General features: G+C 34.6%; 3 protein-coding genes across 9 annotated transcripts; 1 reads left to right on the top strand and 2 right to left on the bottom strand.

The window, feature by feature from the left end:
- Positions 1–2374: 2374 nt before the first annotated feature.
- On the bottom strand, positions 2375–7002 carry LOC110629647. Of its 3 annotated transcripts, XR_006348197.1 has the most exons (9): positions 6496–6999; positions 6102–6200; positions 5819–5956; positions 5426–5548; positions 4730–4801; positions 4280–4382; positions 4144–4201; positions 2809–4067; positions 2375–2706 (listed from the first exon to the last, which is right to left on the bottom strand). XR_006348197.1 is itself a non-coding variant. In XM_043949400.1 (8 exons), exons 1-8 carry the CDS (start codon positions 6623–6625, stop codon positions 2880–2882), a joined length of 1884 nt encoding a protein of 627 aa, XP_043805335.1. In that variant the 5' UTR covers positions 6626–7002; the 3' UTR covers positions 2375–2879. The 3 variants fall into 3 exon arrangements, 2 of the variants coding, with proteins under 2 accessions (XP_043805335.1, XP_043805334.1); XM_043949400.1 differs by having other exon boundaries at positions 2375–4067; positions 4144–4174; positions 6496–7002; XM_043949399.1 differs by having other exon boundaries at positions 2375–4067.
- A 1330-nt stretch (positions 7003–8332) lies between these two features.
- Positions 8333–9697, top strand: LOC110629935 (photosystem I reaction center subunit IV A, chloroplastic). Its single transcript, XM_021777152.2, has 3 exons — positions 8333–8723; positions 9337–9402; positions 9482–9697. Exons 1-3 carry the CDS (start codon positions 8457–8459, stop codon positions 9584–9586), a joined length of 438 nt encoding a protein of 145 aa, XP_021632844.1. The 5' UTR covers positions 8333–8456; the 3' UTR covers positions 9587–9697.
- LOC110629934 (protein LOW PSII ACCUMULATION 1, chloroplastic) lies at positions 8571–16711 on the bottom strand. Of its 5 annotated transcripts, none has more exons than XM_021777151.2 (5): positions 16354–16711; positions 14694–15266; positions 14564–14614; positions 14179–14355; positions 8571–8789 (listed from the first exon to the last, which is right to left on the bottom strand). In XM_021777151.2, exons 1-4 carry the CDS (start codon positions 16584–16586, stop codon positions 14214–14216), a joined length of 999 nt encoding a protein of 332 aa, XP_021632843.1. In that variant the 5' UTR covers positions 16587–16711; the 3' UTR covers positions 8571–8789; positions 14179–14213. The 5 variants fall into 5 exon arrangements, with proteins under 5 accessions (XP_021632843.1, XP_043805639.1, XP_043805637.1 ...); XM_043949704.1 differs by lacking the exon at positions 8571–8789 and adding an exon at positions 12998–13464; XM_043949702.1 differs by lacking the exon at positions 8571–8789 and adding an exon at positions 12999–13458.
- Between the last annotated feature and the right edge of the window lie 779 nt (positions 16712–17490).

Genomic DNA, 17490 nt, shown 5'->3' with positions numbered 1-17490 from the left:
GTTAGTGAACCAATTGATAAAATCAATTCAAATGAAATGGGTTGAATTGTTATAAATATTATTTTTTTATAATTTTTATTTATTTTATTTTTTTATATATTAAAAAAATATTTTTTTAATTATATTTATTTATTTTTCCTTATAAAAATGAACTAATCTGAATAAAAATATATTTTTTTAAGATTGAAAATCAAATCAAATTAATCTATTTTAGTAAAAATTCAAATTACATTAATTTAAAATATTTTTTTAAAATCAAATTCACCCTTTAGTTTACTTAACTCTTCAACATTTTTTTTTTCAAAACTCTCCATTACTTTAATAGATTATTTGGTATAAATTTATGGACCAATTTGACCTTATGAAAAGAAAAAAATTAAAAAAGATTTTAATTTAAGTGGGCAAGAAAATCTTGGATGGGCCATTCAACAACTCCACTAATTAATTATCTTGGGGGATAGGATAGGATAGGATGCACATGCAAGTGAAAAGGACACAGAAAATGTTTCTTTCAATTGCTATTGACATGTGAATTCACAGTAAAGAATGTGAAATTTTATAAAATAATCATTTTTTTTTTGGTATATTTTGATTTAAACCAATAACATTTTTGGTGAGATAGAAAATATATAATTTTCTAATCAAGGAAAATTAAGAATGAAATTAGAAGTAAAGTTAATATCTTTTGATTACTTGTATCTGTTTAATCATAAGAAAATTGTAGAAATTGCAAATGCAGCCAACATTTGGCAGTAAAGGAGGAACTTGCTCCACTAATTGCTATACATTTTCATTACATATTATTTTCAAAGGCATTTCATTGTCTGTCAAATGTCTGCAAAGTTGCAAAATATTAGTGGATTAACAGGGGAAATTTTAACTTATTAAAATTTATTAAATATAATTATCCATTTTTAGTTTTTTTCATAACTGGATAATAATATATAAAAGTATATAATATTTAAACTATATTTATTGAATAATAAATCATTTTTCGAAGGAGTAATAAATAATCTCAAAATATATATTGTGAAGGTTAGCTCCCGGCATAGTGTAACAATATAATATAACGGTTATTTCATATCTAATAACTTATTTGAAATAGTAAGTAAAAGGAATTAATTTTTTTTTTAATCTACAAAACACATTTGAGTGAAAGAGAAAGCGAGATCTGTTAAAACTTTGGCTATTTGAGCTTTTCGGATGGAGTGAGTTCGATGGCTATGGTTTGTAAAGCTATTTATTTTTTATTTTTTCAGTCTATATTGTTTCTTTATTTTCTTTATTTTTTATTTATAATTAAAGAGTTGTGATGGTGTTTTCTGTTAGTGGTTTTAGATGAGGCGATAACTTCTTTAATATTAAAGTACGGTTAGGTTTGTTAAGGCTGCTCTATGATTATTTGAAATTGAAAATATTATGAGCTGATCATTTATCTGGTGAAGGATGACAATAGCCCTAACTATTTACTGTGAATAATGAATTTGTTCCTTATGAATTTGGTCCTTATGTGTTTTGAGCTTGTAGTGCTACTTTTGGCGATTCTTTTTCTTGATTGATTGTTCTTGTATCGTTGCTATCTCTTTCCTTTTTCTTTCTTTGCATGGGCTAGGCAGTGCAACACTAGGTTTTTTCTATTGTGTTTGTCTGGCTGTTGCATTGCTAGATGTTGTTATCGTTTTCAGGGTTTCAGTATGCTGGAGCTAAAAGTGGTGACCTTTTACCTATGAAGACCGTTTGGTGGTGTATTGGGTTTCAGTGCTTGTGGGATGTGGACTTGTTTTTTACTATTTGTAGCTTTTTGTTTTGGATTATTTATAGCTTCTTTCTCCTAATGCTGTACTGAATTCGTTGGGCCTTTTAATATAATTAATCTTTCATTGTAAAATAATAATAATAATAATAATAATAATAATAAGTCCATTTAAATCATATATTTATATAACGGGTGTCTAAGTTAGTAATAGCCAAAAAAAAAAACTATTGCCTAGTCATAATCGACATATACATCGCTTTACTCCTAGGGAGGTATGCCGTTTTAAAAGTAAACGAGACGTAATGAAGAGTGGTTAAGGTAACAGACAAAATGACATCAGCAGACAGTGGAAGTTATGATATGGTCCACGTGGCAAAAGGAGATCATAGAGGTAGGGCTAGTGTCCTTGTGATGATAATTCTAGTTACAGTTAGAAATTGTTGGGAACATGATTGTGGCATCATATGATTTTCTTAAGCAAACCGGCCCTTTTTTTGTATTAAAGCATTAAGCATGCACAAATCATGGCTTCGTTTTTGCATTTTAGAGGTCAATGGTTAGGCGACCATAACCTCGGACTTTCTTAGTTAAGTTGTGTAAACGTTAACAAAGACTGGGTGCAGCTCAGGGACCTTGGAAATTTCTCAAATAACCGGAACTGGAGTTAACATTATGGAGGGTACTCCAAAGTTCAAAGTTTTCCTTTTGTAGGCGCAAGAAATAGAAGTTCTATTGAAATTTACCTTAAATTTTTTTATGGAGACGAGCTCACACTAACCGACAAGAATGATTTGATCTTTATGGCTTTGGTGCATACTAGTGCAGAATAGAAACCATTTCAGCTTCTAGGGTTGTGACCTTGCCTCCAGACTTCCTCTTTCGTCCTTCCAATTTGCCGCCCAAAGAATCAATGTGATTTAGATTGGTAGCTAAACGTTACATGACGATCCCTACAAGGCATTGGATGGAAGGTTTGGCAATGAATGTATACATTTAAGCCGTCCCTCTAGAACTTATAAGAATGTTGAAATTCCATGGAAGAAACTTGCTACCTGTCACACCAGAGGAAATCATTATCAAATAAAGGACCAATAAAACACAAGGGAAACATCAAACTTCCACTTTATTGGGCATCAAAACATAATTCTGATTCAGATCCACTAAGTGGTAAGGGACATTTCTTCTCTTTGTCAACAGACACCTGAAAATAAAAGGAAGCTCTGTCGTGGATATCCATCATATCTTCATGATTCATGAGTCTTCTGTGACTTGAACTATCTAAACAATTTGCATTCTCATCTCCAATAAGAAAGTGCGAAGTCATGCCCTTGTTTTGGAGAAATTCAGGAGTGTGCCAAGTGTGCGAATAATGCTCTCTTGAGGGACTGCTTACTGATATGTGCTTTGGCACTAAGTAAAAATCAAGTCCAGGGGAAAAGAGGGCTTCTGTACCCAGACAACGATGCTCCTCATCCAGAACCTGTCCCAGAAACCAAAGGTGATTTTGAGGAGAAAGCAAGATGCTATCTTTGCATGTGGTGTCACAGGGAGAACATTCATCTAGATTCAGATGGTTTGCCATGTGTGATAAGGATAAAGAAAATCGGTCAATAATTGCAACTACATCATCCTTAACTTCAGGAAGACATTCTCTACATTTATGGCTCCTGATGCTAGCTGAAGGGGAGAACTCAAGTGATGGCAGGTTCAGAGGACAATATGAAGACAGAGAATTTAAACCTTCTGCAGTTAAACAGTTATCTAGCACCTGTTGTTGATCACGATATGAGCTAGACAGAATGGGATGCAAGGCCAGCTCCGTATTTTGACAAGGTATAGATAATTTGCATTTATCTATCATGTTATCATAATCATAACCAAGGAGAAAGGAGCGGCACTGTCTTCCAAGCAAAGGTTCAATTGGACAATGGAATTCCTCCAATCCTTTAAGATGCCTTGATGTAAGCGATCCATGTTCTCTTATATGAAAGTCAATAGTTGAATCACCGTCAGTGCATAAAATTGGGGTAGTTCTTTCTCCTAATTCATAGTCAAGCTCCATAGTTGCCTTGTCAAGATATGTTCTGCGGGAATGACAGCTTAGAGACTGGAAATTTAGGCCCTCCCTCTTGCTTGGCATTTCCGACCAACAAGAAGAAAAGCCAACCAACGAGGGCTCGCATTCAAGATCCACAAAACTCCTCGTAGGCATCCAATTAGATTTCTTCAAGTGCATATCTGACTCCGGAGAAGCAAGAGACCAAGTTTTTGAATCAATTTCCAATTTCTCTGTCTTTAGATCCTCAAAACTCTGCAAACCGAAAGTACAATTGCTTAATTACTAACATACAAAAAAATTGTCCTCTCAGAAGCTAAAAAGATCATACCATATCCTTGTTGCTCTCAGGGAACAGCTTACTGAGCAGCACAGAAACAAAATCACACCTGTGAAACATTCCTTATCCAGTCCATGATCACAGAAGAAAGAAAATGAAAGGGTTTACTAAGGCTAATGTGTCTAACCCCTTAGAGAGTGCATCGACTTCAGAGAATAAGGTATTTGCAACCAACTGACGTAGTTTCTGTCTTTTCCTAGAAAAGATGTCAGCATTCTTGCACTGATCACCTGAATATTTAAACAGTAATTGTATTCAGTCAAACAAGTGATTTAACCTTTTCAGTTTAGTAAGATCAACATGGGGAGAATCTTGAAATAAAAAAGGAAAATGAATTCTGCCAGCTTTTACCATTTTTAACTTTCAAAATAAAACATAATATTCAGATCAGCAATTCCAACGTGGATGATAGCCAAGAAGATGGGAACGGAGAGTATCGGTGGAAAACATACTAGAAACCCCATACACAAAGATTCCACATTTTGTTTGATCATCTGTTTAGCACCTAAAAGAATTACATGCTACAAAAATTAACTACATTTTAGATCATGATAAACACATGGTGTTAAGATATTACCAAATTCCTCATTTTCCGGTGTGAGGCGCATATTCACCATTGTCGTCCTATCTCTCTTCATCATGTGTAGCCCTGTCGTCGATAAGACGAGCAATGGTCAGGTAATTTTAAATTAAAATCACAGGAAAACAACATATTGAACAATTTGCGTAGCTATCATTGGAAGAAGAAGATGATAATGATTGTTACTTCATATTGAATTTATTGCAAAGAGAAGCACATTAATCACGAGCTATGGTCAACTTTTAATGGTGGCAGGCTGCTAGTAAATCGTTCATTCTATTATCAAGTTGAGCTACACTATCTGGAGTTATATTGAAATACCCCTAAGCCCATATTCTCTGAGTCAACAATGAGGTGTGCTTAAATAATTATCAGACTCATGAAAACTTATTTACTTTATCAAGTGTTTGACACTATCATCCATCCACTGAATTTGGACAAGGTAGAATAAACTTAAAACAGTTGTGAATTTGAATAATTAACTCAAATTTGATTTGATATGAACACATTAGACACTGGAAACCAAGGGAAATGAGCTTTATCCAGAAGAGAACTTCATCATATTTTAATTGGAAAAATAGCTCCATTATTGTATATTTATTTCCTTTCTTTTTGTCTTTCTCAATATTCATTTTACAGAAAACGGAAGAACCAAGTGAAATTGGTGTGGAGGTCCTTCTTATGGTGTCTTACCTGACTTCTTTGATGCGTTACTGAGTGATGAAAGGAATGAGACGAAATTCTTAGGTGTTACATTTTTAGGGAGCACTGGGGACTTGATATCCTTATGGCTGTTCTCAACAATGTTAGCTGTCTCTGCATAGAATGGAAAACACTAAGTTATAGGGCTACCTAGTCTCAAATTGATATAAGCACAGATCTATTTCAGAATGCAGTTAAATGATGCTGCACAGGGGTGGCGATCTGAATGGAAGAAATAAAGACAACAACTAAAGGTTCTATTTAACATATACTGCTGTCTACTAATGACTAACCAAAAGTCAAAACGAAGAATCTATTAACTCATGAATATATTTCAAAGATTATACTTGCTGATAATTAACATATTGACTGTCTTTAACCTACCTCTAAAACAGTCATTTGGTTTGAGATTCGAGGATCGGTTTTTATCTTGATGCAGAGCGTGGGAGTGAAACCTATGACTTGCATCTTCCTTTAATTTCTTAAAGAAAGCATATTCTGATGTTTTGGGGTCATCATCAGCTGCATTTGATATCAATTTATTAGAATCTCAAACTTCAATTCCTAGTCTCAATTGCACGGATACAACCGTGCCCATGTTACTTCAACAGGTAGAATTAAACAACTACTTGTAGTCGAAAATGAGTACTTAGAAATGCAAACTCACATCTTGGAGCATAATTTCTTTGTAGAGGAACTGAAGTAGATTCCTGTAATTCATCATTATCAAGGTCTGTAAATCTTACGCTTTCTTTGCAGCCAATCCCTACAAGAAAAATTAAAACATTTAGAGATTTAGCCGGAAGCAAATAGATAACTGGGCATTTTTCAGCTTTCAATACATTTAGGTACAGATAAACTTGACCATTTGAGGATTTTCACTTACAATGCCAGAGATTATTTTTCCAGACAAAAAATTTCCGTAGAAACTAACAAGCATTAAACGTAAATGACCAGTCGCGGTAAAATCAGAAGAAACTCAATTGAATTATAAGTATAGAATGAAATGGAATTGCGAAAATCCCTTGTTTAAGTGCAGAAATTAGAAGCAAATGAAATGCCTTTGGTATTTCGACATTCTGTAGACTTGAATCGAGTTTTAGAAGCCTGAACACCACTGAAACCTCTTGGAAATGAAGAACGGATCGGAGATGGATGTTCGGTGTTAATTTGAGAACTTTTCCTCTTCATCGAAGTTTAGGCGTTTGGAATTGGAAACTCGACCTGTTGATTCAAAACCCTAGCCTCTAGCATCTGGTGCAGTTGACCATAGATGGATTTTCGTTGATCGGATTCAAGGAGAGAAGAGAAAATATCAAACTGTTTTAGGCGCGAAAGATTGATTCGCTCCTTTTGTTGCCACTCCCCATCGCCACTTTCCACTTCCAGCTACAGACTGCTAGCTAGCCAACTGCTTAACCGACGTCGTATGAGTAATCAAATGGGCCCGTGCAATTCACCAATCAAGCCCATTAGGCTGCAGAAGCCATTTGTAATTTAGCACATTTTTTTTTAATCATTTTTCATTAAATCTCTAAATTGAAAATTTTAAAATCCAAACCAAAAAATTGTACGATTTTTTTAAAACACAATGGTTAAACAAAATTAAGAAATCCAACATTATCTAAAATTAAATATTTTAAAACTTATTTAGGATAAACTCAATTTTATATAAGATCAAAATTTATAATTATTAAATCAAATTTACGTGTGTAAAGTTAAATAAAATATGTATAACAAAGATATAAACTTAAATAAAAAGTATATATTCTAATGGTCATTAAACTTATTTTCAAATAATAATTTTACCAATTATTATTTTAAACTATTGATGCTAGGGGTGAGCATTCGGTCGGTTCAGTTCAAAACCGAACCGAACCGAATAAACCGAAAACTAAACTTTTAGTATTTATAAAAATCGAATCGAACTGATTTTGATCAGAAATCGAATCGAACCGAACCGGTCTGATTCAATTCAATTCGGTTCGATTTGATCGATTTCGATTTTTAATAATTTTTTTATTTTTTACACTTTATTTTTAATATTTTAAAATTTAATTAAAATATTTTAATTTTAGTATGATTTAATCTTTCTATATTATTGAAAAAACATATTATTATCACTAATCGATTCGGTTCAGTTTTTTCGATTTTTTTCTGATCAAAACCGAACCGAACCGAAATAACTGAAATTTCTGAAATTAAAAACCGAACCAAACCGAAATGTATAAAAAACTAAACCAAATTTTTAAATCAATTCGATTCGGTTAATTTTTTCAATTTGAACCGAATACTGCTCACCCTTGATGCGCCACAATTAATTAAAATTTTTGAAAAAACAATTTGTATTTAAAAAAATATTTTTCAATAAAACAAATTACTTTTTATTATTCAATTTTAATTAAAAAATACATAAATTAAACAACAAAATATACTAATAAATTTATATAGAAATTTTAATAAGATATTCGAATCAAAAAAATATATTTTTTTAAAGGAAAAGTCTTTTTTTTTTAAATTGTTTAATTATAAAAATATTTTTTATTAACTAAAATTTTTTAAATATCAGAAAAAATATATAAATATCAGAAAATATAAAAAATATTTCTCTTCAGCCTAAATAATAACTAACTTTTATTTTAATTGCAACCAACATCACATATGCTAGGCAATTAGTTACAGGTGATTAACAGGTAAATCTGGATTAAGGGTCCAAGTTCATGAATGGACCATGAGTCGAGTGCACAGACACTCGGTGGGCCCATCATGGGAGAGATATAGAAGAGGATGACTTGGAATCAAATTATCCAAAGAAAAGGGATATGGTGCTCAAGTGTCGGAAGACTAGTGGAGGAAAAGATTGACATTATTTTCCAAGATCAGATAATTCTCTAAAAGAAAAAGGGAAATTCTGGGTTCATTAATTCAAAGCCTCTCAAATCTCAATCTCCCAATCTCTGTCTCTAGTAAACTCATCACTTTTATTTTCCATTAGAGAAAAGAGAGAGAAACGAGGCAGAACATGGCTAGTTGCAGCATGGCATCTGCTGCTTCTGGGTTCTTGTTAACTCCTAATGTTGCAGCCAATACCAATTCAGGTTCTAGGAGCAGTAACATGGTGTTTTTCCCTTCAAAGAGCAACAATAACAACAATTCAAGGCTTGTTGTGAGGGCAGCTGAGGAGGGTGCAGCAGCAGCAACACCAGCCACCACCACAGCAACGGCAGAAGCACAAGCTGAAGCTCCGAAACCTAAGCCACCCCCGATTGGCCCCAAGAGAGGAACCAAGGTATGTTCCTCCTTGAACGAATAGTTAACAGCAAATCATGCAGTCTAACCACCAACTGTGATATACCTGCATATTAAAAGTATAGGTAAATTCCATGCAATAATCAAAGATTTTCTCAATTTAGAAAATCAAACATAATTCTTATAATAGGGAACAAAAAGCCTTCATTTTCCTGGATCAATGGAGAAAAAAAGAAAAAAAAAGAAAAAGAGAAAAAGAGAAGCTTGAAGCAATAAGATCAAATAGTGAGCAGTGCATGAATCATATATTAAGCACCAGGGAGCTGCCTAAGTGATCACAAGTAAAAAGAGGTTAGAATTTTAAGTCCTAATCCCTGGCACGAGTCAAGTGAAATCTTAGCTTAGCAGAGTAAGGGATAAAGCTTTAAATTAAATAGAGATCATACATTCTAAATATTCATGTAAAGTTTTATTGTTAAGAACAGGAGGAGGTGGAGAAGACCTTGTCCACTCATGTTCAAGTGCATTTCGAACGTTTTGTTTGGTGAATGAGTACCAATGTATAAGAAAAGGGACAAAAAGAATGCATCTTACAAGCAAATAGTCTAGCAATCAAACAAAAATATGATATTTAAATGTCTCTCAATATACAGGTGAAGATTCTCAGGAGGGAATCCTACTGGTTCAATGGCATAGGATCTGTTGTAGCTGTTGATCAGGTTAATCTCTCTTCCCCTCCTTTAAATGTTTTACATTCAGTTTGGTGTAGTTGTTTACTGTTGATATTATATTTGACAGGACCCCAAAACCCGCTACCCAGTTGTGGTTCGATTCGACAAAGTTAATTATGCAAATGTATCTACAAACAACTATGCATTGGATGAAATCGAAGAAGTTAAATGAGCGTGACATGTTCCTATTGTAATTTTGATTTTCATAGTACTCCACTGTCTAGCTTAAGCTTTGTATGAATGTGTATCATACTCCCTACTGATTCTGTCTTATTATATTTCATTTCCTGCTGCTGCCAAATAAGATAAACAAATGCTCAAGTAGGAACCTAATTGGCTATAACTTAAACAAGGATTTCAAGATTATGTGCTCGCAACCAGTTCATTTTAACGCTTTCAGAAGAGTAAAGTGCTTGCAACTTTTAAACTGGGATGAAAGGATGGATGTAGGAATATCACGAAACTTAAGACAGCCAACATCAAACTTTGTTTTGTACAAGGTCCTTATCTGCAGAAATTGATGCATCCAAACCCATGTTAATATCTTAACCTGTGCTTAACTCTGTTTTGCAAGGAAGCCTTGCTCACGTTCATTGAAGAAATCAAGGCCCAAGTTGTCTGCAAAAAGATTCCCTATAAGTAAATGTTTGAGATTTCTATCAGGAAGTCTCATAGCCAAATTCTGATGACATTTAGGATGGGATTTACAAGAAATGATAGAGCCATAATTCGCCAAAATTCTCTTTATGTAGCCCTGCATGCTTAGAATAAAATTTTTCTATAAAACCCCGCCACCCTTCTAACAGAGGATATAAACAAAATATTCCATCAACTTGGTTGAGGAGAAGGATGTAAAGGAAGAACAATGCAACAGCTGGAAGCTCTTTAATTCTCTCAATCAGTGTGGCCATGCAGTGGATGGCTAAGGATCTGAGGAAATGAAAGAATGCAAGTAAACGAAACAATCTGTGTGATTGAATAGTTCAAAACATTTTTCTGTTAGCATTCAGAAACAGAAAGGCCTATCCTGAGCGAACAGAATGCAGCTGGATGAACTAAAAATTCATTGGGAAAATGGAAGGGAAAAGCCAAATACATATTTGTTAAGGCCTTGAACCCTTATCTAGGCTTGGAATATCAGATTCAGAAATATAATGCCTTTGTTCTTGTACTAGCAGAGATACACCTGGATCCTAAATTACAGAGCTTTTTTTTAAATCATTCATAATTTAAAAAAATATTTTCAAATCATGCGAGCCGGAACTTATTTTCTAGATTCAGGGTGTCAAACTTGATTATCGAACAAGCAAGTTCGACACTCATTGTGCCGAACACCTAGTTGCTCAGACACTCACTAGCTCCCGTGCCACATCAGCGCATGGGAGCTGCATACATGGCATGTTCAGCACCTAAGATGCCGAACATGTCTTGCAAATATTTTATCTTGGAAAAAATACAAATAAGAGATAATTTTATGTGTGCTTCCTTCGTACGCTTCCCACAGATCAGCCCAATCGAAATTCATGTCCAGTGCCTGGCAGGTTTCCGAGTGTTTTCCAGTCCTTACGAGCGTCCGAGCTACATCTCTAGTGTGAGCATTTGGGCATTTTGCATGTGGTCTTCACAACACTCGCCTCCTTTGTGGGTGATCAAGCATAATTTAGCCACATTTTTATTATATTTATTACTGTTTATTTACACATTTTTCTAGCTTAATTTGTGTTTTTGTTATGTTTTTACAGAAAAGGAAGAAATTGGGAAGTTAGAGAAAAAGTGAAGAAAAAGCTGAAAAAGTGATTGGGTCTGAGTGATTTGGCCAAATCACTCGCAGGAACTGGCCAAATCACTCGCAGAGACAGAGACAGAAACTGGACTGAATCCCAGAAAGCGATTGGGGCAAATTGGGCAAGTGATTTGCCCAAATCACTCGCAGAAACTGCCCAAATCACCTTGACGGCAGAAGTTGACAGCAGAGCGGGAAAAGTACAGAAATTAGAAATTCGAATTATCAGAAGTCCAAATCTAACTCAATCACTACCAACATAATTCCAGGAGCCACGAGACAATTTCTCACCCAAGGAATTCCTTTTACAATTAAAATCCACATCCAAAGAGGAATCAAAGACCAAGTCAAGAAGGGATTTCAAAACCCTAGATGGATGAGATTCTCCAACTATAAAAGAGCAACCTCCAAACCAGCAAAGGTATCTCTTTCAGCATCTGCCATCCTCGGAAATTCTCCAGCAACACAGCAGAAACTTTCCTTCTTTCTTTTCTTCTTTATTTTTGTATTTTAGTCACCATGAGTGGCTAAATTCATTGTTTTCTAGTTGAAGTTGAGAATATTCAGATTTGTGATGAATTGGGAGGTTTAATACTCCATTGTTGAACTCTTGCTTGTTTCAATATTTATGCAATCTGATCTTTTCCATAATTATTACTTTGCTTTTAGAATCAATAAGGGCCCATTGCTTTTAAATTGCTTAAGTGATAAATTGTTTGAATGATTTAGGTCCGTAATTGCTTAAATTGTTTGAACATAAATATAATCAGTTGCATAACCTAGCCTTGACCACGCGGTTGGCAAGGATAGAATTGGGTTTCTCTAAGTCTTAATGCGATCAACGGTTGTTCGATGCTAAATGCCCCAAGGACGTTCCTTGGCAACTTGTTGATCAGTGTTTGATTAGCGAACGTTTCCTAATAGAACTAGAACTAAGGAGGAATTTGGATTGTGAGAAGCGTCTTCCACAACTAAAACTGATTTATTGAAATCAAATAGGAGTCTTTAATAATCAATGATCAATTCTGAACAAACTGAATTAGGCTCACACTTCAGCTAGAATCTCTTTCTCATTGAAATACCTTTTCAATTAAATTATTGTTCTCTTTTGCTTTTAGATTTTAACTCATCAAAACAAACCCCCCTCTTTTACTTATTCGTTATTACTTGCCTTAGTCATTATTAGGAAGATACTTGGTGTCAATTCCCTGTGGTTCGACCCTATTGCCACTATCTGCAAATTTATTTGTTGATTGATAATAGGTTATTTTTTACGGCTTCGACAACCGCTTATCAGTGGGTCATCCCACTTGTCTGCCCAGCAGCTAGTCCCACCCGGCAGCTCGTCTTGGCAGGTCGACCTACCAATTTCTAAAGGTCTCAATTGCTCATCAGCTCGTCCCCGCCAACTTCAGAAACCTCGTCTAACTTTAATGGCCTCCTTTCTTCGCAAAAGGTTGTCCAGAGTGATTGTAAGAGCTGTGACATTCTCTCCCAGCTATTTCTACAACGCTCTCATCGCATTTTGCTAGTAGACTTGCACCTTCCATTTTCTCTTGGAAGTTTTCCATCCCAGTACCGGGTCCGGCACCTTTGGTGCTGGACGGATCCAGTGTGTCGGCCATGTAAGCTCCCATGATGGGGCATGGGAGCTAGTTGTTCAACACTTTCAGCATCATGACTGTCGAACATGCAAGCAAGTTTGACACTCTGAATCTGAAAAATAATTTCCAGCTTGCATGATTTGAAAATATTTTTTTAAAATTATGAATGATTTTTTTAAAAAAAAAAAACCCTAAATTACTGCTCAACCAGGTCACACCCAACACTAGCTTTATTCGGAAAATGCAAGCAAATGCCTCATGCAAAATGAAAACCCACCCGCGCTAATTCTGTCCGATTTTAGGTTGGAATCGCTAATTTAGCTGGCTTCATGATTTCAAGTCGATACAACTCCGTACAACAACATTAATATTTTCTTACATTATAAGATATAAATTTACAAGATATAAGGTTATAAGACATTATTTATTTAGTTTTTTTCAATCTAAAATAATAATGGTAGTCAATATTCTTTTTTGTGAAAGAAAAGGAATTGAATTGGACCGATTCCAATTAAGGTTCAAGGAGGGAGGGACAGGAACTAGCCCCCATACCTTGGTTCTGGACCGGTTCATGAACTGAAACCATAGACCCAAGCCGATCTCAGTTTGTTTCACAGTTTGAACCACCCATGGCTCGATCTATCAACAGGTCCATATCTGCTACTTCAGAAAAATCAGTTTGTGGTACCTAATCAATAGCCCAAACTGGGAGAGGGGAAAAAGAGCTACAAATCATTGTGTTTCTGTCTTTCGGATGCTAGAACTATTATTATTCTTCACAAGGTCCTAAACTTTGTTTTGTTTCCACCAAAGTATCAAAAAACCTTTTTTTGTATAAAACATTTGACTTTTTAAGAAATAAAGAGTTTTCTCAGTAGAAACATCTTCATATGACAGTTTTAATTGGTTAAATCATATAAGCTACACAAAAAGGACCACAGGAAAATCAGAATACTGCTCTACAAAACTCTAAATCATTGAAATGGGATAAATATACATAACTCAATTAGACTGGAAGTGGCATTATTGCATCATGTTGACTACAAAATATGCATATGCATTAGCATTATGCTTATCATGAATAACCAGTTTATCATCCAAGTAAGAACACAATCTAATATCTTGTGTCCAATCAACAAATAAAGAATAAGGACTAAATGTTGCCATAAGGATGAACTTATTGGCAATCCTCCATATGTTGGGGGAGGAGGGGGGTGGGAAATTAGGAAAAAGCGTGGATATAGATAACTATGATGGATGAATAGGTGACCCCTCAAATCCACATGCTACTGGAAAAACATAAACAATACAATAACTGGAGATAACTATGACTTTTTAAGAAGAAAGTAACTCTAAAACCAAAAAGAAGCAACTAACCTCAAAAAGAAAAACTGGAAACAGTATAAAACTCTCTAAAGAACTCTTCCATCCATGCCATCTAGAAGACCTGTCCAAATTCCCTTTACAGGTGGCAACTGTGCAACAAAAGCATTCCAAGGAGGATAACCAACACCACTGCCACGGACACGACCATCCAAGCGCAGGGATAAATACCTATTGAAGATACACAGATAAGCAAATTGCGGAGGGAAAAGCGTTGCCTATACTTCCCAAGAATAAATTAAAGAAGAAAGTTTTAAATAAAACTCCACTCTCGCAACTCAATTCCGATGATAGCCTTAAATAAATTCACAGTGACAGCAGGAAATAGGTGTATTACAAGAAAATAATTAGAGGGACAAAAACGTAGAAGGGCACATACACAGGAGATTCAAGGGAGACACCAGCCAGTTTCTTTTGCTCATCTAACCACCTGTCATTGCAAATAGATAATTTCTGAGAGAGAGAAATTTGAACAAACAAAAAGGACAGTTCCTGATGTAATTTCTTACTTAGACCACTCAGTAATATAGGTTGGATTCAGCTGCCAGAGCCGCTTCCTTTTTGCTGTAACCTCCTTCATTTCCTCACTCTCATCAAACTCAAAACTAGGTAAATTCCCATCTGTAGCAAATGGCACCACAAGCACCCCTCTATCCAAGAGACTCTGGGTGAAAGGTTCACTAAGTCTAAAAGACTCCAAAATATAGGATCCAGGGCCAGCACAGATTACAAGGCGTGCAATACCTCTCAAAGCATTGACAGAAATAATCCTTTTGTCATCCACTCGGAGCTTAAGGTTAGAAAGGCTTTCCTCTCTTGAAAGCCTAGCCAGTTGTGCTTTCTTGGCATTATTCTCCCTGTAATATAGAAATGCAAATAGAGATACTGCTCCAATGTCTATGCCGAGACCTTTCAATATGTCTGAGGCTTGGGCTCCTCTAGCTGGATTTGTTAGTGCAGCTATCAGTTGTGTGGTTGCTATTAGTCCGCCCATAGCACCACTTGCAATAAAAGCTAGATAAAAAAACATCCGAACAGATCGAAATGGAGAGAGTACTTCACTTCTTATCTTAGCTGCAGAACTGAAGAACAAATGAAAGAATGATTACAAGGAAGCCTCACTTTAAAAAAGAACCTGATATCAGAATAATTTAATGAAAAAACATTGTCAAAGAGAAAATTGGAGAAAACACAAATTGCATCTTGTATTACTTCTTCTAACTGATTTGAGTAAGAGGTAAGAAAATGAAAAAATTGCATAAGTTTGATATAGAGCTAGCATTAAGTGCATAAACATAGAAGCAAAGAGAACAGCATAAAGTCTGCCACATCATTCTTGCATAGCAACATTATCTAGAATACAGCATTAATTGCTACGTACTTTACTAATACAAACTATTCACATCAATTTGAGCGTCTGAGGCCATCAACCATGAATTCTCCAGTCAGAGACAAAAGATGGGTTATCAGCAAACGTTTAAATGATATAGTGCTTGAAACTTGAAAGGATTGCTGATTTGATTAGGGACCACCATCTCAGGTCATATAGTTAAGAAAAGCTTCATAGGGTTCTTTCCATCTGTGGCACAAAAAAGGTAAAATCTCTAAGGACACTTAAAACTTCACAGCCCGAGATCCACATCCGCTAAATTAAGAGTTCCTTTTCACTTTTCATTTCCAATTACTTGTGTTTCTAAAACCTGAAATACACAAAATTACTCTCAAATGAAATGTTGTGCAATCATTCATCAACTAACTTACTTTCCGGAGCCAAACCACGAGGCACAATTTCCTCTATTTAGCAAAACATCTCTTTTTGTAACTGAGAAAAGCGTCCAGGGTTTGCAACCCAGAGTCCCACCTGGGTTTAAATTATTCTAACTTCTTCATTTCAAACGTTCCTTCTTTATAAATTTTAGCATTCACCGAGCTTATTAATATCTCAATACTCATCACAAACTTTAGTTTAGAACCAAACAGAAAACAGAAACAAACTCTCCCCATCCATCCATCACAAACTCTATAATCCTAGCAAGAACTAATCAGTAGCTGATGACTTTTGCAATTCTGTCACTATTTTCATATCACAGACTGACTTTGCCATTCAAGATTGAATAACATAAAAGAAACAAAGATGAATACGAGAGAGAAAAAGGGAACCCCACCAACCTGATTTCAGGAGGGGAAGGCTTATTAGCGGCAGAACAGGTAATGAAGGAAGAGTTTTGCTTCTTGGTATGGACCATGGTGTGATTTCTATTATTACTCATGCAAGTGAACCAAGTTTGTTTGTGACTGATGATTTGACTGCTAAAGCTCAAGTACTTGCAATTGCTGTTGTGATAGAAATCAGGAGGTCTAATGCTAAACTTGTAGGAAACGTGAGCCATGAAAGACGCCATGGCTGCAAGGTTTGAAATTGGAAGCAGAAGAAGGTGGTGCTAGAATCTGTGAAATTGCATATGTAATTTAGGATGCAGGTGGTGGCCTGGTGACTTGCTTTGTTGGATGATCGTTATAGCGCCACGCTTGGCTTTTGTTCTCAGAGCCTTGAGGACACCATCATGGGCTGGATCTCGTAGAGCTGAAAGAATAAATAACAATTGGTGGGTATCAAGCCAGTAGCCCATTTTTGTTGCAGGACTGCCAACCCTCCATGTGGAGGTGAAGCCTTGATAACTCTGGAAAAATTACTGCATGGAGTAATTTATTAATTAATTTATTAATTTTAAAAATTTTACTAATTATTTTTCTATTAATTTCATCATTAAATATTTTATTATTTAATTTTTATAATTTTAAAAAAATTTATTAGTTAATTTTTATATATTATCAAAATTAATATATTATTACTTTTTAATCAATCCGATAATATTTTATTAATTTTTTTATTAAGATCAAATTAAATTGAAATAATTAAAAAATTTTTAAAAATAAAAATTAAGCTAAACTGAAAAAAAATTAAAAACTGAAATGTTTACTTATAGAATAATGGAGTAGTTTTGTATTTACAAGTATTAGTTTTTCAAATGAAAAATTAGAAAATCAGTTTCCAATATTTAATTAAGATTTGGAAAACAGATTTCAGATATGTTTAACTTTTTTTTTATAATAAAAAATGTTTCCTAAATAGAAAATGATGACTCTTTTATAAAAAAAAATTATAATATGTTTATAATTAAAATAAAATACTTATTTTAAAAAATTGTTTAAAATAAATATTAGTATATGGCAAAAAGGTTTTAAAGTAAAATTAATTAAGTTTTTTAAAAAAATTAATTAATAAAGCAAGCAACTTGGAGCGCA

This window comes from Manihot esculenta, chromosome 13, assembly GCF_001659605.2.
Source record: "Manihot esculenta cultivar AM560-2 chromosome 13, M.esculenta_v8, whole genome shotgun sequence".
NCBI classification, from domain to species: domain Eukaryota; kingdom Viridiplantae; phylum Streptophyta; class Magnoliopsida; order Malpighiales; family Euphorbiaceae; genus Manihot; species Manihot esculenta.
Note: the sequence above shows the minus strand (reverse complement) of the source record. Positions and strands in the feature narration are given on the sequence as shown.